The sequence below is a fragment of the Barbus barbus genome (genome assembly GCF_936440315.1).
Source record: "Barbus barbus genome assembly, chromosome: 9".
Classification (NCBI taxonomy): Eukaryota; Metazoa; Chordata; class Actinopteri; order Cypriniformes; family Cyprinidae; genus Barbus; species Barbus barbus.
In genome coordinates, this window is record NC_136737.1 from 27,677,672 (window position 1) to 27,700,794 (window position 23,123).

At 36.4% G+C, this 23,123-nt stretch overlaps 2 protein-coding genes across 4 annotated transcripts in view; both read right to left on the bottom strand.

Annotated features, from left to right (window-relative positions):
• LOC306875492 (26S proteasome non-ATPase regulatory subunit 1) overlaps window positions 1-9,095 on the bottom strand; it is a 42,447-nt gene extending 33,352 nt beyond the window's left edge. Inside the window, exons 1-16 of the mRNA XM_079426111.1 lie at window positions 8,916-9,095; window positions 8,658-8,714; window positions 8,084-8,127; window positions 7,928-8,001; window positions 6,485-6,654; window positions 5,541-5,749; window positions 5,101-5,244; window positions 4,793-5,019; window positions 4,469-4,529; window positions 4,259-4,387; window positions 4,038-4,126; window positions 2,896-2,974; window positions 2,149-2,322; window positions 1,941-2,052; window positions 1,540-1,736; window positions 509-604 (exon numbers count right to left, since the gene is read on the bottom strand). Of these exons, the coding sequence (XP_079282237.1) occupies window positions 509-604; window positions 1,540-1,736; window positions 1,941-2,052; window positions 2,149-2,322; window positions 2,896-2,974; window positions 4,038-4,126; window positions 4,259-4,387; window positions 4,469-4,529; window positions 4,793-5,019; window positions 5,101-5,244; window positions 5,541-5,749; window positions 6,485-6,654; window positions 7,928-8,001; window positions 8,084-8,127; window positions 8,658-8,673 (1,821 nt within the window). The 5' untranslated portion in view covers window positions 8,674-8,714; window positions 8,916-9,095. The remainder of the gene's footprint in view (window positions 1-508; window positions 605-1,539; window positions 1,737-1,940; window positions 2,053-2,148; window positions 2,323-2,895; window positions 2,975-4,037; window positions 4,127-4,258; window positions 4,388-4,468; window positions 4,530-4,792; window positions 5,020-5,100; window positions 5,245-5,540; window positions 5,750-6,484; window positions 6,655-7,927; window positions 8,002-8,083; window positions 8,128-8,657; window positions 8,715-8,915) is intronic.
• A 1,084-nt stretch (window positions 9,096-10,179) lies between these two features.
• LOC306874792 (uncharacterized protein) lies at window positions 10,180-14,600 on the bottom strand. 3 transcript variants are annotated; one of them, XM_079425040.1, is made up of 3 exons: window positions 13,760-14,566; window positions 10,665-10,778; window positions 10,180-10,591 (listed from the first exon to the last, which is right to left on the bottom strand). In XM_079425040.1, exons 1-3 carry the CDS (start codon window positions 14,439-14,441, stop codon window positions 10,533-10,535), a joined length of 855 nt encoding a protein of 284 aa, XP_079281166.1. In that variant the 5' UTR covers window positions 14,442-14,566; the 3' UTR covers window positions 10,180-10,532. The 3 variants fall into 3 exon arrangements, with proteins under 3 accessions (XP_079281166.1, XP_079281167.1, XP_079281168.1); XM_079425042.1 differs by having other exon boundaries at window positions 10,185-10,591; window positions 10,665-10,714; XM_079425041.1 differs by lacking the exon at window positions 10,665-10,778 and having other exon boundaries at window positions 10,183-10,591; window positions 13,760-14,600.
• Window positions 14,601-23,123: the final 8,523 nt, after the last annotated feature.

A 23,123-nucleotide genomic window follows, 5' to 3' on the forward strand; every position in this document is an offset into this window, starting at 1 on the left:
AGTTATTTTTATCCATTGAATAAATCAAGTAATAATTAAATCTGAACTTTACCAGAGCATAACTCTGAAAGAAATACTGATATTACAACAAAACGTCCTGCAGTACAGATAACAAAAGTAACACTGCGAGCTCTTTAGCTGCAAGTACAAAAGGATTTATGGAAATGTCGCCATCTGCAGGATAGATGCCCTGCTGAACACAAAAATAGACCTTGAAAAAACCCTCAATCTGCTGCCTTGACAGAGATATTAAAAAGAGAGGTTATAAAAATGAATATTACATTATACTATATTCTATCCTGTTCTGTTCTTTTTTTATATGCGCGTGTCTTCTCCTAACTTTAAAACTATTTTTAATTATGTAAAGTTACATTTTAACATTCTTAAAAATGTAAAAATGTGTAGAATTACAATCTAATCATTTTATCTTATAACTGAGGAATGACCCTTATATTTGTTTGCGTCTAATAATACTATTGCTTGTAACATTTGCTAGTGTAAGACTCACAGCCACATGTAGCAGTCGTCGGATGGCTTTGTTGTTCCCAGAGCCGCAGTACGCCATGGCCACTGTGTACATTCCCGACCGGCGCAGGATGGGGTCCTGTCGGGACAAGTGAGATAAAACAGAAGCTCAAGGAACCTCAGAACACAGCAAGCCACACGGTTAATGTATTCACAGAATAAACATGGCATTCTGGAAACAGTTAAGACTGCAAAGTATTTATTCTGCCTGTTAGAGACAGAATTAGAATTATGCAAAAACATAGAAAATGTTGCGAAACTAGGGGTGTGCGATATTGACAAAAAAAAATAAAAATCCCGATATTTTCTGGGATTTGATCGATAACGATAGTTAGATGATATTTTGCAGAGTTGTGTTACTGTGCTGGTATCTTAAAGGGATAGTTCACCCCAAAATGAAAATTCTGTCATTAATTACTCCCCCTCATGTCGTTCCAAACCTGTAAGACCTTTGTTCATTTTCAAAACACAAATTAAGATATTTTTGATGAAATCCGAGAGCTTTCTGACCCTCCCATAGACAACAAAGATCCTAACACGATCAAGGTCCAGAAACGTAGCAAGGACATCATTAAAACAGTCCATGTGACATCAGGGGTTCAACTGTAATTTTACTTTTTGTAAAATTTTGTAATACTTTTTGTGCTCAAAGAAAACAAAAATAACAACTTTATTCAACAAGTCGTCTCCTCCGCGTCACCCTAGCACCATTTTGGAGAGTATCACATACGTAAACAACATATTCAACGTATGTACGCAGATGTTGTTTATGCTCAGATCAAAACGGAAACAATGTAAACAGCGTACATGCGTTGCTTTTTTGAATGTTTTTTGCAAAATACTCAATGTCAAATCACACATCATTAAAACAACAATTACGATATTATTGCAGACGATGTATAATCGCACACCCCTATATGAAACATTACATTATTTTATGAAAAAGGATGCAATTAAGGGTATGTACAGAAACAGTTTTGACTTAAAATATATGTAAAAACTCAGTCTGCTCACCTTATCTCTACACAGACTCTCAATTAGAGTATCTGCCTCTTCCATCCTTCCGTACATCACCATTGCAATGCCGACAGCCAGTCCACGAAGGATCTTCTCATGCTGGGTTTCCTGAGCATAGCCCACCATGTCCTCAATGGCCTGGGCCGACTTTGAGCCCAACACCACCAGTCCCAGAGCAAGACCAGCCGCCTCTCCTGTGACAACACCAATTAACAAGATGACAGTAGGCTTAATGTAGAATTACAGACTGAATGTGGCCCTTTTAAACCTGATTGTTCTGGGTGGTTGCCCAAAATTTGACCAATAGTAACAGCGATGCTTGCCTTCATGAAAACTACTGATAAAGATGAACTTTTTTTAACGAGGGTGCCAAAATAAGATGAAAATGCTGCACATGCCTGTTACTGCATCATCTTGATAGAGGTTTGATTTGAGCAGGTCGTAGACGTCTTGGCGAGCAGTGCCCAGGGCAGCTAACCCGAGACCCAGAGCGCCACCGTGTCTAACAATCTGCAAAAAATAAATAAAAATTGATGTAGAGAGTTATTCCTGCTTTCTGGAATTGCAGTGCCGTGAAACTTTATTTGAGCGTGATTATGCACATACATCGTTACTGGCACTCTTCAGCTGGCTCAGAAGGTAGTCAGTGATGTCCCCTCCGTGGTTAGCATGGATCAGTCCCAGAGCGTATAGCCCTCCTCCTTCCTGATAGGCTGATCCAGGTGAGGTGTCTTTGGGCAGGTAAGTCGCCATTAACTGTAGTGCTTCCTTTTCGTGGCCCTGGACACAAAAACAAACTGTTACAATTAGTCATTACTAATTATTATTCCAAAAGCTAAATTATTTTTCTCACTACAAACCAACATCTTAAGCAGTTATCTAAATACACAAATAAAATATCTAAAAACAAACTAGAAAAATGAAAACCTCACATCTTACATCTAAAACCAGAAAAAACACACACACACCTAAAACAAACAAAAGCAAACAAACAAAACACACATTTATCTAAAACAAAAGCAAACAAACATGTAAGACAAGAAACGTGCATCTAAAAAAAAACAAAGGCAATCAAACATGTAAAACAAAAGCAAACACGCTTGTAAAATGACAAACATACAACTAAAACAAAAACTGATCTTAAAGATCTTACAAATCAAACAAACATAACACAAAAGCAAACATGTAAAAGAAAAATCTAAATAAATGCAAACAAACATCTAAAACAAACCAAAGCAAACAAACACCTTAAACGCGAACAAATGCAAACAAACATGCAAAACAAACAAAAGCAAACAATCACCAAACTGCTCCCTTTTTGTGGAAAGTATCTTGAACAATGATAATGCTAACCCTGTGAATGACACCAAGACTGGCTGTTGCTGTGAATTTAGCCCAGTTAGTTGCTCTTGCCAGCCACTCCAAATTCTCTCTGTAAAACACAAAGGTGACAATTATCATATTCTGTTTTCTTGTTATCATTAAGGTTTAGCAAGACTAAAACCGCTTTTCCACCGCAGGAACTTTCGATCTAAAAGTTCAGGGTACAAATTTGCCCCTCAGAAAGTCCCTTCTCGCGAGGTAGTACTTTTTCAAAGGTCAGGAACTTTCGGGGATGGGACTTGGGCGCTGAGCATGCTGATTGGTTGAGTTCATTGTATTTCAACCACCATAAATTATTTGCATAATTATTTGCATAATTTGAAATGTAGTTTTAAAAGTATTTCAGGTGAGAATGTAGCCTAGTTTTTTTAAAATTAAAATCTGAGTTTTATTTATAAATACAGCCCCTATTTGAAAATGTGCGTCGCTGATTTCGGAGACGTGAGCTCCATTCGATCAGCGGGCGCTCAGTGCTCATGCTTCCCAATGAGAGCAGCCTCAACTCGGCTAGTCCTTCTGACATTTGCCGCTGGTTCTGATGTCTCTGTAGTGGTTAAACATAAAATATAATTCGCTTTGGATAAATCTAACAGGTCATCTTTGGTCTTTATTATACTAATCTATTAATATGTTAAAATGACAATAAAAAGAGGCAATGCTGTTTGATATAATATTTTGTTTCTTTGTAATGCATGTACGTTCCCTGAACTACATTTCTGCAACTATTAATGTTTAAATGAAAACGAAAAGAGGCAGTGGTGTTTCATATCATATTTCGTGTCATTATAAATCCAGTGAAGAAAATTGCAGCAGCCAATGTGAGCTGACTGATTTTATGCTGCTCTTTGCAGAATTACCGGACTTGCGTCGTCCCGTCCGCGGGAGTTCACACTCCCGAGTCGAACTTGTGAAGTCCGAACTACAGAGTATGCAAGTTCAAAATTTGCGTACTTGGTATTGAGAAACGGACTACCCCAGACTATCTTCACGGTACTTTAGACCACGATGGAAATGCAGACATCAATAGCTCTGCGGGGGAAAAAAGTTCCTGGGACAAATTGTTCAAGGTAATTTTGGTGGAAAAGTGGCATAAGCATGTGAATGTGCTTTACCGTAGAAACTGGTCACTAGTTGTTCCCGTGTGCATGAATGAGTTTGCTATGACCGTCGCTGTGTGACACACCGAATTTCGCACCGCATCCTGAAATATGTCAGGAAAAAAAACTATTAGCCTTCGAATCGGTGTACACCAACATCTAGACTTGATTTATATTAAATTTACTTGAGCTGACATCAAAGACCATTAGAGGCTTTTAATCAGCTGTAATCTTACCTTTGTGTTTTTGAGAATCATCAGGTCTGTGTTGTTGTTTCGAATGAGGAACTGAAGGTGCAGCTCAATGGCCATTTCACCACTTAGTATTTTGATCATTTTTGAGTTCTGGTCTTTCGGCTCACCCTTCTATTTTAAGAAAATACAATTAAAACATTTTTATACAAGACTGACATCAGATGAGCTAAAAGACTTAAAGTGATGACTGACCACATCTGCAGCTTTTCCAGCTGGAGAACTGCCAGCTTTGTCCTCCGTCTCCATGGCATCACTGAAACAATAACAACATATTAAATTTATGTTCCAAATCATCTTATTCAAATGTCTTAGATTTCAACCTTTTTGTAAAAATAACCCTCAAGGATGTGAGTTACAGTGAACTGATTTTACTATGATCAAGGGGGGGGCTATGTATGTGCTTTTTGAAGCTTCAAAACTCCAGCACCCATTCACTTGTATTATATAGACAAAGATATGATTTCTCAACGTATCAATTCGTTTGAAACATCAATATGGAAGCAGTAACATGCCTACCTGTCCTTCTCTTGGGTGGGTACAGTGCCGGTGTTGGTGGATCCGGGTACCGCGGGGATGGGTGTGCCTACGGTCCGCAGGTTCTGAATGACAGAGGACAGGAACTGTTGGCTGGCGCTCTCATAGAGGTCAAAGCAGATCTGATAGGCCATCAGGAGGTTATCCTCTTTGACAAGCTTCTCCAATATATCGCTCACAGCTTGAGGGTCGTCGAGGAAGATCAGACACTAAGATGAAAAACAACAAAGTGAGAAAGGAGTCTCTAAACGCACAGTAGGAGAAAGATCAACCCGCTCAGGACAGGTCACCTGGCAAACATTAATGAAGTCAGGCTTCTCCAGGTTCATGTACAGCTTGACGAGAACTCTGAGAACGTCGTTACGAAACTTCTTATTCTGCATGAGGGACATGCAGATCTTCAGGCTGTAGGCCAGCAAACCACCAATGTCGTTCTGTAGAAAAACCAAAGAAGGTCTGAAATATGGTTCTTAAAGGGATAGTTCACCCCAAAATGCAAATTCTGTCATTAATTACTAACCCTCATGTCGTTCCAAACCCGTAAGACCTTCGTTCATCTTCAGAACACAAATTAAGATATTTCTGATGAAATCCGAGAGCTCTCTGTGTTCTGAAGATGAACAAAGGTCTTACAAGTTTGGTGAGTAATTAATGACAGAATTTGCATTTTGGGGTGAACTATCCTTTTAAGATTAATATTAAATTTTATGACTGCAGATAAATAACATACAGATTGCAGGATGGTTTTCTCGAAGATGTCCAAGCGCCGTGTCTCCAGCGCGATGCCGATGGCTTGTTTGTACATGTGATCTCCCAAGCAGCGCTGGAACATCTTGTTGACGATTCCCTCCAGACGAGGATCGATGCTTTTCTTCTCCTCATCCTCTGGCAGCTCGGCGTTCTCGACACACAGTTTGGTGTAATGATCGATACACTTGGCTGATGGAAAAAAAGACAATATATTGACAAGATCTGTGTTTTTGAATGGAGTCTCTTGTGCTCTCCAAGTCTGTGTTTATTAGGGGTGCAACGGATCGTAGATGAACCAAGATCCCCACGGTTCGGCACGCATGTGATGCACGGATTAACTGTTAAGTTTAACCAAACAGAGCGAAAGTGTATCATTTGCTAGTGTTTTGTCTTGCCCATTTACACATTCAAGCAATTTCAAACCAGATTTTAAACCAATATTTTGCTCGAAGCACCCTCTTGTGGCCTCAGGAGAGAAGCCAAGACCATTTTTCCTATATATATATATATATATATATACTACGATATTTCTTTAAAAGCAAATCGTGGAGACATTTTTTATCGTCCACAATCAAAAATCGACATATCGCACACCCCTAATGTGACTATACGATCAAATATAATTTATTTCTGTGATCAAAGCTGAATTACTCCAGTCTTCAGTGTCACATGATCCTTCAGAAATCATTCTAATGTGCTGATTTACTGCTCAAGAAACATTTCTGATTATTATCAATGTTGAAAAAAGCTGCTTAATATTTTAAAGCTTCTTTAATGAATAGAAATTTCAAAAGGACAACATTTGAAATAAAAGTCTTTTGAAACAAATGTCTTCACGGTCAGATTTGATCAATTTAATGCACCCCTGCTTAATTGAAGTATTCATTCATTTCAAATACATTTCAGAGACAGCTCTTCACTTACCAATAATAGTCTCCACATATTCTGAATTGTCACTGACGTTGAAGAGATCTCCAGCGCCCAGGGCGTAGTTTAAAGACTCCTCAAAAGCACCGAGGTGGTAAAACACTTTAGAAGCCACCAGTGCAGCAAACTCTCGGCTGCAAAACGTCTCATCCTCATACAGGACCTCGCTGACGGAGAAAAAAAACTTCACTGGTCTCTAAACATTCATATCAAATTGTTAATACTTTTACACTACAGTATTATTATTGCAACGGTAATATATTTCTTCATTAAAAATGTTTTAGCATTTTTTTTAGCATTTTTGAACAATTTATTATTATTATGCTTATTAATTACTAACTTTTATACTTTAATAGTAGTATTATTTTTTTAAGCTTTACTAGTTTTATTAATAATTACTCATTTTTACACTTTATTCAAATAATATTTATTCTTTTAGCTTTATGATTTGAAAAATAAAATGAAAATAATTGAATGACAATAAATCATTAATATAATTTAGCGGTCAAACGATTAATCGCATCCAAAATAAAAGTTTCTGTTTACATAATATACGTGTGTACTGTGTATATTTATTAAATACACACATATGCATGTATATATTTAAGAAAACTGTTATATTTAAAATATAAGAACATAAATATATGTATATACATGTAAATATTTTCTAAATATATACATGCATATGTGTGTGTGTGTGTATATATATATATATATATATATATATATATATATATATACACACATACAGCACACGTATTATGTATATATATATATATTTACAAATATTATATAAACAAAAACTTTTTTTGGATGCAATTAATCGTTTGACAGCACTAATAAATTAATAAAAGTAAATCAAAAAAGAAATATAATACTATTGCAATACTACTACTGTATTGTAAAAAGACAAGCTATTAATAACAAGAATTATTTTTTGATTTTTTTATTTAAAATATAATATATTAAATAATAATATTATATATATATATATATATATATATATATATATATATATATATATAGTAGTATTACAAGACAAATTCACGTAATTACTAATAGTAATAATTAGTAGTAGTATTTAAATTGTATTTTTACTTTTGATTTAAATTTAAAAATGAGAAAATCATTAAAAAACATCACTAATCTCACTATTACTAAAACTGTACAATAAAAATTTGTATTTTATAATAATTTAGTGCAAAAAACAGCTGCAAAATTAAAATATATATATATATATATATATATATATATATAAAACAAATCCCTCTAGATTCATACAGCTCACATGGGGTACACTTTACATTTAAAAAACAAAATAATAATATAATGAGTAAGTTACATGTATGTGTGTGTTTTTTTTAATAACGCTCCTGCTTAAACAGATTAGAACAACATGTTTATGTGCAATTCTCTTCTAAAACAATCGATGCTACTTACATTTTGTCTACAGACTCTGAAATCTCAGCCCAAAAGTCATTGACAATGGAGTTTAGTTTATGTAGAGCAAACTCCTTTAACAGAAAAACAAAAGCTTGTTAACAACCACCTCAATATAATAATAAACACCGATGCATTTGACAGAGCTCTCTGTACCTTGAGCTGCGGCTCGTCTTCATCCAGGAGGGAAATGATGCCAGCTACAAAACAGAAAAACCCATCAGTATATACAGTCATCTCTATCTATCTATCTATCTGTCTGTCTGTATCTGTCTATCTGTATCTATCTATCTATCTATCTATCTGTCTGTATCTATCTATCTATCAGCTATATCAGTCTCTGTCTACCAATCCATCCATGCGGTTTAATAACAGTGACATGACAGATCTGCTAAATAACAACCTCAGACATCCGTTTCATTCACTAATAACATACGCATGGCTTTTTTGACATATTTATACAGTAAAAGCCATTCTGAGACACATATAACACATCAAATGTTTAATAAATCGCGCTAATTTCTTACTTTCGGTTGCCGATGTAAACAAACCACTTTAGTCAAAGTCATTAGAAATGTCACTACACTCTCACCACTGCATTTAGGCGCTGAAGTAGTACATCCAAGAGTACATTTGTTATCATAAAGCTCAAATGTAGTCGTTAAAGTGGCAGAGGAGCCGTGTTAGCCGTTAGCTGTGTGACTCAGCTAAATCTTTCGCCTTCACTCACCGGCTGAAGTGATCATGTCTGTCTGTGACTGTCACCGGATCTCCTCCGGCACAACGACTGAAACACAAACGGTGAGAAGAAGAAGAAAGTCTGTTTCAGTCTTAATCAAACAGTGCGAGCGAGGAGCGATCGACTGCTATTACACAGCAGCAGCAGCAGCGGCGGCGGCTCAAACTCATCTGACAATGAGCGCCTGCGCGGGAAGCGCCGGAACTCCGCCTGAAGATATCACACGCTGTTTAGTGTAAAATCACTTACTGCGGAAGACATGGACGTGGCAGCTAGCAGGTGTTATAAAAGTAGTCTTTAATGGGTAATAGCAATTATTTTTTAATTAATATGTTAGTTGGGCAAGATAAAAAAATAACTGTTTCCAGACAGGCTTCGATGCGGTTAACCCTACAGCAGCTCTTCTTCTCTGCAGTTCGGAGCTTATCTGCCACTCGGTGGTCAAACATGGATGCAGCACATTTATTTCGGTTTTTAAATCTGAAGAAAATAATAATAATAAAACAAAATTAATTAAAAAAAACAAAATAAAATAACAAAACGTTTAATTAAATTAAACAACATAAAACATAATTTAAAATAACAAAAAATAAAAACATAGAACAAATTTCTTTGTTTTTAAATCTAAAAAAAAAAAAAAATGAATGAATGAATGGCAACTTCTTATCTCACAATTCGGACCATTTTCTTTTAATTCTATAATATCTATCGTGCCGGAAAGCTTCCATAGGACCAAATAAAATTAGCACATTTATTTCTGTTTTTTTTTTTTTTTTTATCTGATTTTTATATAATAATAATAATAATAAAATAAATAAAATAAAAACATAACATAAAATAGCAAAATAAAATAAATGAAAATAAAATAAAACTAACAAAATAGTATGAAAATAAATTTAAATTAAATTAACTAACATAACATAAAAGCATAACTTAAACTTAAACTAACATAAAATAAAGATAACATAACATAAAATAAAACAAAAATATATCATAAAATAACAAAATAAAAACATGGAACAAATTTCTTTGTTTTTAAATCTCAAATAAAATAAAATAATACAAATGAATGAATGAATAACAACTTCTTATCTCACAATTCAGACCATTTTCTCTTAATTCTATAATATCTATCGTGCCGGAAAGCTTTCATAGGACCAAATAAAATTAAAAATGTCAGCCTACAGTACGTTTGTGCATTTATTGTGTTGATTTTAGTAATTTTAATAGTTTAATTAGATTGTTTTAATTTAACTTATCCCCCCTCTCCCCTGGTTGAGAGCTGAGGTTTTAAAATATTCAGTAGGCCTGTTTTGTACGAAGTGAAAACCTCTCCAAACGATTCAGCGCGAGAGTGATCAGTTCGAATCATTCTGAATGAATCATGAACCGACTCGAATGAATCACTCGTTTCCAAACACCGATTCAGTAGTTCAGATTCTAAACACTACCCTGCGGCCACGAGAAAGACGATGGACGCTGACGCACATGAAAACAGTCAAACACCTGTTTTCTTCAGAATCACATGAAGTACAAAATACCTCATTTATTGGCCAGTCGATGCAACAACTTGTTTCTTTTATTTAAAATCAACAGTTGATACAGCAGTCAATCACAATGTTCAGGAATTGCCACATTAGATCATTTAATACTAATAAACTGTATGCTACTATGATAGTAGTGATATAGATAACAAAAAAATGCATCATGTATAATGCTCTAGCAGCCATTCATTGCCTTCATTTCTCCAAATCTCCCTGACTGGTAAGTCGTAGTGCAAGAGTATATGACCTGTGTAGCACACAGGCACACAGTTTGAGGCTTGTTTTTCATCCATTTTGGTCTATTTGCAAAGCTGGCATGGCGTCAATCTGTCGTGGGCCGCATCTGCAGTGGAATTCCTTCCTCGGTGGCATCTGGATTGGCTGGAAGAGTTAAGATTGTGCGATTAGTTGATACAACAGGTTTCAATCTGAACGCAAATGAACATCCTCATACCTTGCTGCCAACTATTGGTGTTTAAGTCCGCCTGTCCTCTGTGTTTCTTTCTGAAAATTCCCGGGAAACATTTCAGTGGCCAAAACAAACAGGTTTTACCGCCAATGGCGCTATCTGCAACATAAAGAGCCATTGCGAAAGGACTCGTTAATCGCATTATTTCCTTCTTCTAGGGGCCGCCATTCATTAAAGTCCCGCAAATCATGTGATTCAACCAGAGTTGTGAGCTACATAGTAAACCAAAAGATGCTAGTTGGGCAGCACACTCGGGTTTGAGACTAACCTGCCATGAACTACTGTCTAGATAAACAGCTCAATGTAACTTTAGGATTTGATGCCCAAAAACGCTGTATAGGTAGGAAACGTGATAGGTTTTCAGATTGTAACAGCCAAAATGTTGTCTAGTTAGATAGTTCACTAGGTCCTATTAGACTCAAAAGACTACGATGATCACACGTTGGGAGTATCATTTTTGTGATGCTCTCATGGAAAATGAGAAATATTTTACGTTTTGCAGTGCCGCTTGTGCTAAACAGACCTTATTTCAGGCATTTAACCAAAAACTCATTTTAAAACTAATAGACTTTGGGACAATGTGCTGTCTAAATGTCCAAAATGCTGTCTAGGTAGGCAACTTGCAGGGTTTGTTTTGCCAATGATGCCCCACAATGCTGTCAAGGTAGGTTGCTCAGTAGTTTTGAGAAGGTAATTGTCAAAAATGCTGTCTAGCTAGGCAGTTCTCTAGTTTTTGAGAAAGCAAGCCGGTCCTAGGTAGACTAACTAGTTTCTAAAACTAGAAACTATGCACAAAAATGCTATCTAGGTTCGGAGTTCACATGACAATCTCATGCGGATACGTAAATGTGTGCATTGTGATTCGTACGCAAACATATGATTTTTAGGGAAAAGACGCATGAAGGTCAACCCCTAAAGCTAACCATCAGTGGGGCATTAGCAAATCATACGAAAATAAACGATGAATTCACATGTTTTTCAATGCAATAAATGCATTCTGTGTAAATGGTCCCGAGATGCTTCGAAAGATGCAAGCGAAGTGTTTGTTTAATATGTGTGTGAAAATATGAAAAACAATGGAAAAGCTATGCAGTGAAATGCAAAAACATATTTTTGCTATTAAAAGCGCAAGTTGCGGAATAGTGGAATTAAAAAAAACAACAAAAAAAACGCTAAAGGCCCATCCACTCCAAGTAATGATAATAAAGGTTTAATTATCATTCTAAATCTATGAGAATAGGGAAGTTCACTCTACAGCTATACGGATAACGACAGATGAACGATATCGTTTTTCCAATTTATGAATGACAAACACTGACAGCCAATCAGAATTCACTGACTCTGAAGACCTCAAACATTTAAAGTGGTAGATGACAGCAGGACACGCTTATAATACACAGAACAATTTTGTGCGTTGATGTGGACGCTAACATAATTATTATTTTTTATAGTTATCGTTCTTGGTGTGAACAGGCATTAAGTCTAAAGGCTCATTTAAAAGTTAGTTTTATAACTAAGTTTAATGGTCAAATGCATGAGTCAAGTACATATTTACATAGAAAAACAATGGAAAACAGTGTATTGGAATGAAAAAAACCTTTTAAAATGTTTAAAAATTGAACTTATTTTAACTTTGGCACCACATTTTTAGAACAGCTGTGTCATGTGAGAGATGCTGCGAAGCTTGAAATAGTTACGAATCGCCAGGAGAATGTTTTGGGGTTTTGCGATTATGCAAATTCATGCAGAATCGTCAATCATAAAATAATTGTGTTTTCCGTTTTTTTAAAGTGTTTTAAGAGTGTCACGTGCAAGACGCTGAAAAACAAAATACTTAAAATTTCTACGAGCGAGGTTTAGAGTCTATGGCAATTCGTAACTTTTACCTGTTGGCGAATTGGTAGCTAATGCGTACAATTTCATTCATACATTTTCGTACGATCTGCTAAAGCCCCACTGAGGGTTACCTCAACATACTCTCACAGAAATTGATAGCTAACTTCTTTACATTTGCAGCGTCTGCAATTTTGTGAAATCGGTAGCTAATTCGTACAATCTCATTCATATGTTTTCATACAATCCGCTTACGCTCCACTAATAGTTACATGTAACAGTGGTCCTTCGTAGTTACCTTTTTTTTTCTAAAAACCACAGTTCCGTACGAATCACAAAATCATGCAAAATCATACAAAAATTGCCCAATCGTAAAATAGTTGCATTTTCTAAATAGATCTGTTTTTTAAGTAATGCAGTGTCACGCGCAAAACGCTGCAAAGCCTAAAATAGTAAACAATTTGTAACTATTTTGCATTTTGGCTAAATGATTTGTACAATTCGTACAATCTCAGTTGTACGTTTTCGTACAATCTCCTTATGCCGCACTGACGTTTAGGTTCAAAGGTGCGGTTAGAGGTGATCCTTCGCGTTTACTTTTTTCTCCAAAAAAAACTTTGTAATATAGCACAATTCCGTAGGGCTGCACGATAAATTGAAATGAAATCGCAAACGCGATTAGACAGAAGCTGCAATTGTAGTGCGTATCTTTCAGTAGTAAATCTCCATCCGAAGGCCAGAGGGCGCTCTCGAGCTGAAACTCTCTACAGCGGCAGCTGAATAAACAGATTTAACAGCTTTCATTGTTTATCGGAGTTCTTCTTATACTTTTCATTGTAATAAAGTATATAATAATGTGATGCTAATCAACATAGCCTTTTTTACTGCTTAGAATACTATGAAATATGTAGCATGCCTTATTCTACGCAAACAGCTGTCATTATCAGGAACGATTTCATAATTGTGCAATAACATCGTCTGCGATTTTTTATTTTTTTTACGTAGCTTGTCAGTGAACTACAGCTCTGTGTAGTAAATGCTGCTCCATCTGAAAACACGTGATGGAGATTTACTACTAATCACAGAACCGGCTTAACTGGCAAGTACGCATTCGATTAATCGTGCAGCCCTCCATTATACGCATTTGTATGAAATCGTCATAGCGTAAAGCAGTTGCGTTTTCTCATGAAATCATGTTGGACCGTGATGCCCAACAGGACAGCAGTCCACTGGGTTGAACCTCTGACCTGCAGACATTGAGCACTTCACAGCCCTGCAGGCGTTCCACCTGATCTCCTGCAACACATCCGGGGACTTTGTGACGTAACGTCCGGTCCATATGGCCTGCGGGGGGTGTTTAATGAACACAGCTCGCAGTGCTCGATCCAGAAGCTCCACTGAGTCGTGACTCTCTGATTGATCACAGTCGGTGTGAACGAGTCCCAGCAGAGCCGGACGGAGCGCGCTTCTCTTTATCCGAGCTCTCACGTCCTTCAGAATCTCCCTCAAGCACGCATGATTCTCTTTATGACACACATAATCATGTTTGAAGATGAATATGATCACGGAGCATTTAATGGCTCTCTGCTTTGCGCCGATGACCCGGCTCGAGCTCACGGTTTTGTTCTTGAGTGGATCTGGTTTCTCGCTCGTGCAGTGATCTGGTGAACTCTGTTGTGATCGAGCTGTGAGCGATTGATCAGGGCTGCACGCGTTTGTTTGGACCTTGATTTCGTCGTTGCCGTTGCCAGTACAGTCGCTGGTTTCTTCGTGTCCTCCGTTATTAAACATATCAGCGATGAAGTCCTGTAATACGCCGGTGTCTCCATCAGGTCCTCTCACAGCGCTGATTAAATGAATGTTACTTTTTCCACCGATTTGATGCAGAATTTGTTGGAATGGATCATCGCGCTCGCTTTCTGCAGCCATTGCCGTCTTTAACGGACAGCTCGTTTATTTCTTTACGATACGACACATAACTTATTTGAAAAACTCGCTCGAGAGCATTTTAACGCCGAAATCACGCAGTGAACGTGGACGTGTCTCTGCCTGGGGTGTGTGGGCGGGGTTTATTTACACACGATTGACCCGCGCGCTGTGAAGGTGGCAGTGGTACGTGTCTTCTGATTGGCTGAGCCCGTGTATGGGCGGGGCTTGTGTACACATGATTGACAAGCTAGACGTGTATGAGGTAAAGTTCCTCTGATTGGCCAAGCACATCTATGGGCGGGGTTTATTAGGATAAAGTGTACTTCAATAGCTTTAGTCTTTCTATTATTGTTAAAAACTTCTTAATAGAATTTCAACAGTGATTTAAATAGTTTAGAGTACCTGCAAATACCAAAAGATAAGAATGGCATGGCTTTCTTATTTGTATTCATTAGGCATTCATATTTACAAATTTCCTTACTATAAAATGTCATAGCCTTCAAAATCTAACAAATCTCAATCCGAATAGACATTTATATACTGATATATATTTTAAAAGAGGAACTAGCTTTGTTATTAATGATAAACTGAAGGTAAACAATCCCACTGACCTTTAACCTCCCCTGACTATTTGCATTCTGCTAAAATGTCTGTGATTTTTATTTTTATCAAATAAAGTATGATAAAAAAATACTATAATCATTCGTTTAATCTGATATGTAATGTTATCATGTTTACTATTTAATGTTCACTAATAACATAGTGTGTGTGTGTGTGCGTGCTTGTGTGTGTGTGTGTGAGCGTGCGTGCGTGCTTGTGTGTGTGTGTGTGTGTGTGTGTGTGCGTGCTTGTGTGTGTGTGTGTGTGTGTGTGCGCGTGCGTGCGTGCTTGTGTGTGTGTGTGTGTGTGTGTGTGTGTGTGTGCGTGCGTGCTTGTGTGTGTGTGTGTGTGTGTGCGCGTGCGTGCGTGCTTGTGTGTGTGTGTGTGTGTGTGCGTGCTTGTGTGTGTGTGTGTGTGTGTGTGTGTGTGTGTGTGCGTGCTTGTGTGTGTGTGTGTGTGTGTGTGTGCGCGTGCGTGCTTGTGTGTGTGTGTGTGTGTGTGTGTGCGTGCGTGCTTGTGTGTGAGCGTGCGTGCGTGCTTGTGTGTGTGTGTGTGTGTGTGCGTGCTTGTGTGTGTGTGTGTGTGCGCGTGTGTGTGTGTGTGTGTGTGTGCGTGCGTGCTTGTGTGTGTGTGCGTGCGCGTGCGTGCGTGCTTGTGTGTGTGTGTGTGTGTGTGTGTGTGTGTGTGTGTGCATGTTTATGTGGTTTATGAGGACACAAATTTGTATAATGACATGGGTATGACAGAGGTATTACAATATGAAGGTGGTTTATGAGGACACTGCCTATGTCTCCGTAATTCAAAAGGCTCAAAAACATACTAAATGGTGTTTTTTTTTTATCTAAAAATGCACAAAGTCTCCTGTGAGGGCTAAGTTTAGGTGTAGGGTTGGTGTAGGGCAATAGCACACACAGTTTGTTCAGTATAAAAACCATTACGCCTATGGAGACTCCCCATAAACCACAAAAAACAACATGTGTGAGTGTATAAAGTTAATAAATTATATTAAAATGTGTGTGCATGTGTATATATATATATATATATATATATATATATTAACACAGGTGAAAATGTCTTCTTAACTAATTTGTATTATTTAAATATAAATTGCATCAGAGTAATGTGATATTTTCACTGATTTCCTTGCCCTACAGGTTTGATGTGCAGACAGGAGTTTTTAATTTTTTTTAATTTACAGCCAACAGTTTCACTCATTTTCACAGAAATAATTACAAATATTTGTTTTTCATCAAAAAGTTTCCTCACAAAAAGAAAATATGCAACAAGCAATAAATTCATAAAGGCTTTTGCTGGAAAACAATGTCATATACGAACCATTAGCTACCTTTATAATCAGCAGAATCAATTTCAATCAATAAATCATAACATCAAATATTTGTTTTAAGGAAAATCTTTCACATGAATATTAAACATATAGGAACACTTAAATATATACGAACGCTTATATTGACACTTAAATGAAATATGGGGACAAAGACAACATTTAAAAAAAAATTGACAACTCAAATAACATTGCAGTTACAAATAAGACAGCTAGAAATTTGATATGTTTATTCTTTTCTTTTTTTTTCAGATTTAACAGCAAAATATGGCAGTCTTGTCTTCCTAAAACTAATTTTAAATCAGAGCAGATTTTGCATATGACTAAAATATACATCACAAGTCAGTAATTTATATATTCAAATGACAGATTCTCAGTATGAGGAAGCACCTTATGATTTCATTCAATCAATCATAACACTGTTTTCAGATATTTAAGAGGAGATTAAAAGCCTGATGCATGTATAATCCATATCTGTCATCTAGATTTCTTAATCTATAAAATAAAAAAACAAGAAGAGGGCCAGAGAAGAGCTTAATAAAGCAAGCCCTTCAAACGCGAAACCATTTTTTCTGTTAAACTGGCTTTAAAAACAAATGACCAGAAAATTAACTGATACTTTTAGGTTTCTTTGAATTTCCCATCACTGATTCTGGTTAATCAGCATGTTGTAACCTGCAAAGGCATTTAAACAATGAGAAGCATTTACCTGAACTTTGAAAGCTTGTTACAACTTTATAACACTAATGTCTTCCAAATTAGATGCACACATCTGGTGTGAGTTTTAGGGTTAAATTAGGGTTACAAAGTGTCAAAGACTGGTTGCAAAAATGATGAGAAAGTGGATCTAGTGCAGAAGTATCAGGAACTAGAAACAAGGACAGAACAACCAGCTCACAAGCAATGAGAAATAACAAAGACTTGAAGAAAACACAGTGTTTAAATAGGACTAACATAAAAGAAATGAACAGCAGGTGAAAATGAATCAAACAATGAGTAACTACGGAAACAAACTGAAAACGTGGTCACAGAATAAAAAAACATGGTACAACCACCCAAAACCAAAACAAATCCTTTTTAAAATACATTTACCATTAATTTATAATATTAGATATAAATCAGTATTTACAAGAACATGTTTTTTTTATCTATTGTCTTGAAAGACGAATGCAACACATTCTGATATTTTACAAGTTTGAGATGTTATAGAGAGCTTTTTTAATTATTCACGCTGAAGGGAGCAGAAATTAAATGACATACACAAAACCTTACATATTACACAACACAGCTTAAGTGAAAAAAGTGCATGACTTAAACTAAAAACGAACTAAAACAACAATATATATAAATGAAATGCCAAATATGCATGAAGCCTGACTGGTCACTTCATTCAGAGATTGTTTGTAGAAGATTGCAGATCCATGTCAGATCCTTAGTGCAACAATTTTCTTGATTTCTTCACAGTAATCCTGATGGTCCCACTGCTGTTTGTGTGCTTGAAAAACTGCAAATAAAATTGATAAGCACTGTAAGCATTACAGTTAAATTCAATTGGTAACCTATTAGGCAGTATTTGGTAGCCAAGATCTTTTACTAAGACTGAATCCACCTTATTTTTCCCATATATGTGGCCATTTGTAAATTTAATGTGTCTGGTATCTTCCGTTTACAGCTAATTGTAGCTGTACAACTCGGCTCATTTAGCTGCTTGAAACTGGTGCATCTTATTTTAGACTTGTTTTATGTATGCAGATTATTCTACTCTCAGCCATTTTGTTCTCAAATGCCAGATTCTAAACAGGGTTAGTTCACCCAAAATGAAAATTCTGTCATTAATTACACACCCTCATGTCGTTACAAATCCGTTATACCTGTAAGTGCCTCTTCATAATACAAATTAAGATATTTTGGAGAGCTCTCTGACCCTTCTATAGACAGCAAGGATCCTAACAAGATCAAGGCTCAGAAACGTAGCAACCCACATAGCAACTGTCATCTGGCCCAGCTCTGCACTGTTAAAAAAATTCCTGTATTTTTTACAGTAAATTACTGGCAGCATGGTTGCCAGTAAGTTACTGTATTTTGGTTTTACAGCAATGTACTGCAGTGCAACTTTTTAAGTATATAGAACAGTGTACTATCTAACTACAAAACAGTATTGTACTGTTTTTTTACAGTACTTTGTCATTTTGTTTCTACTGTATTTTACTATTGTGTAATATATATGTGTGTGTGTTTGGAATATACTAACATACGTATAGTTATTAAAATTGTGATACTACTATATTTCAGAATAACATTACAATTCAAAAGGCAATCCAAACATATTTACAGAAGTATTTTTTATTAAAACGTTTAAAATATATATTTTTTGAAAAATATTTTAGTACTGTGTTTGCTGAGCCAAACAAGCAGTTACACTCGGCCCACATGCAGCAAAGAATTACGGCCCTTGTTTGGCCCAGATCTGGACTACAGACATGAGCCATAACTGGCCCAAACTCGACCAAATAGTAACTTATAACCAGCCCTGATCTGGGCCAGAACAAGTTTTAATAGTGCCACCCAATCTCAGCCTTCAGTCAACAACATCTGTCTTATATTTTGGATTCAGCTTAAACTAATCTATGTTTTGACGAAACCAATTTTAAACATTTTGACCAGTCTTAAAGAACTAAATTAGAGGACTAACTTTTAAGACTAGTATAAACCTTTTATGTAACCGGCCCTGAATGCAGAAAACCCATATTCTTCAAAGTATCTTCTTTTGTGCTCAACAAATGAAAGAACTTTATGCAGGTTTAGAGCAACCTGGGTAAATTATGACACAAGTTTCATTTTTTGGTGAACCATACCTTTAAAGTGACACATCTGTACTTCTAAAGGTATAGGCCTATTGGTTTAATAAAATTGGCATAGTCTGTTAATATAATATTACATTTGTTATCACAGCTTGGTAGACATAACTTTCATATTTTTAGACATTATTAGACGGATGAATTAATAGATTATAATTCATGTTAGACCCTATTTATTATTTATATGAATCATAAATATATATATAATACATTACAATTTGGCATCTTAAAAAGTCAAAAACAAAAAAGCTAAATTATTTAGATAAAATGGGACAAAAAATTACATAATAACGTAGTCCTAATTTAAGCAAATGAATAAAAATAAATAAATAAATAACAAAAATTCACCCCATCCAGCTAACAGCTGTAGAACTGTCAAAAAAGAGACTAATAATAATTAATAATTATAAATAAGCAAATTTAAAATAATAATATTAATGTGTTTTGTTACAAGTTTACATAATTGAGCATGGTTTATTGTTGAATTATGAGTTTCTCACTTATTATTTGTGTCCTTGGTGTTTTTTATTTCTTTATTTATTTTTCGGTTTTGAATGGGTGCCCCTTATTTTTCCTCATTGAAGGTGGCAACCCTAGTTCGCGCTGACCTTAAGAGAGCAGCTGTCATGTACGAATGAAACATGTTTTTTTCACATGAATTTCAGTGTTACGAACATAATCACAGAAATATGGGGATCAAATTTTATAGTTGTTTCCAATACAATACTCCGGTTGTATTGGAAACAATAACCACTTTTCCACCGAAATTACCTGGAACAATTTGTCCCAGGAACATTTTTTGGTAACACTTCATTTCGATAGTCCACTTTAGACTCTCTACTAGCAGTAAGTAACTTTGCAACTACATGACAACTAGCAGTCATTAGAGTATTAGTAGACTGTCTGCTTAATATCTTCTAACACTTTATTTTGATGGGTCCACAACATACAACATAGTGAGGATTAGAAACTTTGCAAGTATATGTCAACTTATTCTACTAACCCTAAACCTACCCTACTGAGAGTTAGTAGACATGTAGTTGCAAATTAATGAGAATTAGTTGACATGTAGTTGACATGTAGTTACAAAGTTGCTTATAGTTAGCAGAATGTCTAAAGTGGACTATCGAAATAAAGTGTAACCCATTTGTTCCCCCAGACCTGCTGCTGTCTGCGTTTCCATCATGGTCTAAAGTACCAAGAAGATTAGTCAAATAGTCTGGTGATGTAGGTCTGCGTGAGTTTCTCAATACCAAGTATGCAAATTTTGGCCTTGTGTCCTCTGTAGTTCGGACTTCGCGAGTTTGACTCAGTAGTGTGAACTCCCGCGGACGGGACAACGCCAGTCCAGTAATTCTGCAAACAGCAGCGTAGTTTGAAACTTGAAAACAGCAGTCAGCTCGCCTTGGCTACTGCAATTTTCCTCACTGTATTTACAATAAGACGAAATATGATATTGAACACGACTGCCTCTTTTCATTTTTCATTTAAACATTTAATAGCCGAAGAAATGTAGTTCAGGCAATGTACATACATTACAATGAAATGAAATATTATATCAGTATTGACTCTTTTAGCTTTCATTTTAACATATTAATAGATTAATAGAATAAAGACCAAAGATTACCTGTTATATTTACCCAAAATGAATTATATTTTATGTCTAACCACTACACATCAGAGCCAGCAGTAAATGTCAGAAGGGCTAGCCGAGTTCAGGCTGCTCTCATTGGGAAACATGAGCACTGAGCGCCTGGTGACGTCTCCGAAATCAGCGACGCACATTTTCAAATAGGCGCTGTCTTTATAAATAAACCACAGATTTGAGTTTTAAACAACTACATTCTCGCCTGAAATACTTTTAAAACGACATTTCATGACACAATAACAGTAATATTTGTAAACAATTATGTGAATAAATGGTGGTTGAAATACAATGCTGCGTGAACTCAACAAATCAGCATGCTCAGCGCCCAAGTCCCGCCAAAGTCCCTAGTCCCTAGTTAGCTTGGTAAAATTGTGATTGGAGCACTGATTTCACATGGACTGTTTTATCTATGTCCTTACTACGTTTCTGGGCTTGTGAACATTTCAGTTGCATTGCTGTCTATGGAGGGTCAGAAAGCTCTCGGATTTCATCAAAAATATCTTAATTTGTGTTCTGAAGATGACCGAAGGTCTTGCGGGTTTGGAAAGACATGAGGGTGAGTAATTAACAGAATTAACAGTAATTGACAGAATTTTCATTCTTGGGTGTACTATCCCTTTAATTTTTGAGTTTTGTTTTTTTTTTCTATTGGGTACATGAAATATCCATTGTACCTGCTAATTCTGTTTTGAACTGAACAGTTTGACAACAAATTAATGCTTGCAATTAAAAATATATATTAACAAAATATCAACTTACCTTTTCAATATATGTAATTATTTCATCATTGCTCAGCTCAACAAAGGATCTCATTTTGAAATGTATGTAAGCAACTGCTGTCGTATCTATAAAAATAAAAATCAAATAAGATTGATATCAGCATAGGTGAATAAAACTTTAATCTATTCACTAAATATCGGTGGTGAATAAAAAATAAATGCATGAACATATAAAATAAAATTTGCTTACTTTGCAGGACAGATTCCGTAGATGAGAATGTTGACTGACTTGCTGGTTGAATTGTAGATACAAATTGAGTTGTTGTCAGTTGAGAGGTAGAAGATAATGTTAATGCAGTTGATGGCAATATTGATGCATCTGATGTAGTTTGAGCTGTTGATGTTGATTCATTTGACGTCGATGTTGGCATAGTTGATGTTGTTGATAGAGTGGTAGATGTTGGTGCAGTTGTTGTTGATAGAGTGGTAGATGGTGGTGCAGTTGTTGTTGATAGAGTGGTAGATGTTGGTGCAGTTGTTGTTGCTAGAGTGGTAGATGGTGGTGCAGTTGTTGTTGATACAGTGGTAGATGTTGGTGCAGTTGTTGTTGATAGAGTGGTAGATGTTGGTGCAGTTGTTGTTGATAGAGTGGTAGATGTTGGTGCAGTTGTTGTTGATAGAGTGGTAGATGGTGGTGCAGTTGTTGATAGAGTGGTAGATGTTGGTGCAGTTGTTGTTGGTGCAGTTGTTGTTGATAGAGTGGTAGATGTTGGTGCAGTTGTTGTTGATAGAGTGGTAGATGGTGGTGCAGTTGTTGTTGATACAGTGGTAGATGTTGGTGCAGTTGTTGTTGCTAGAGTGGTAGATGGTGGTGCAGTTGTTGTTGATACAGTGGTAGATGTTGGTGCAGTTGTTGTTGCTAGAGTGGTAGATGGTGGTGCAGTTGTTGTTGATAGAGTGGTAGATGTTGGTGCAGTTGTTGTTGATAGAGTGGTAGATGTTGGTGCAGTTGTTGTTGATACAGTGGTAGATGTTGGTGCAGTTGTTGTTGATAGAGTGGTAGATGGTGGTGCAGTTGTTGTTGATAGAGTGGTAGATGGTGGTGCAGTTGTTGTTGATAGAGTGGTAGATGTTGGTGCAGTTGTTGTTGCTAGATTGGTAGATGGTGGTGCAGTTGTTGTTGATACAGTGGTAGATGTTGGTGCAGTTGTTGTTGCTAGAGTGGTAGATGTTGGTGCAGTTGTTGTTGATAGAGTGGTAGATGTTGGTGCAGTTGTTGTTGATAGAGTGGTAGATGTTGGTGCAGTTGTTGTTGATAGAGTGGTAGATGGTGGTGCAGTTGTTGTTGATACAGTGGTAGATGTTGGTGCAGTTGTTGTTGCTAGAGTGGTAGATGGTGGTGCAGTTGTTGTTGATAGAGTGGTAGATGTTGGTGCAGTTGTTGATAGAGTGGTAGATGTTGGTGCAGTTGTTGTTGATAGAGTGGTAGATGGTGGTGCAGTTGTTGTTGATAGA

Bases quoted from the DNA above. Each gene is read 5' to 3' on its own strand.
- LOC306874792 (XM_079425040.1), bottom strand. From the start codon at position 14,441: ATGGCTGCAGAAAGCGAGCGCGATGATCCATTCCAACAAATTCTGCAT. The intron at 10,779-13,759 runs GTCAGAGGTTCA...TTTATGTTGCAG, and splicing joins GAAGTGCTCAATGTCTGCAG to ATAGCGCCATTGGCGGTAAA. The intron at 10,592-10,664 runs GTATGAGGATGT...TAACTCTTCCAG, and splicing joins CACCAATAGTTGGCAGCAAG to CCAATCCAGATGCCACCGAG.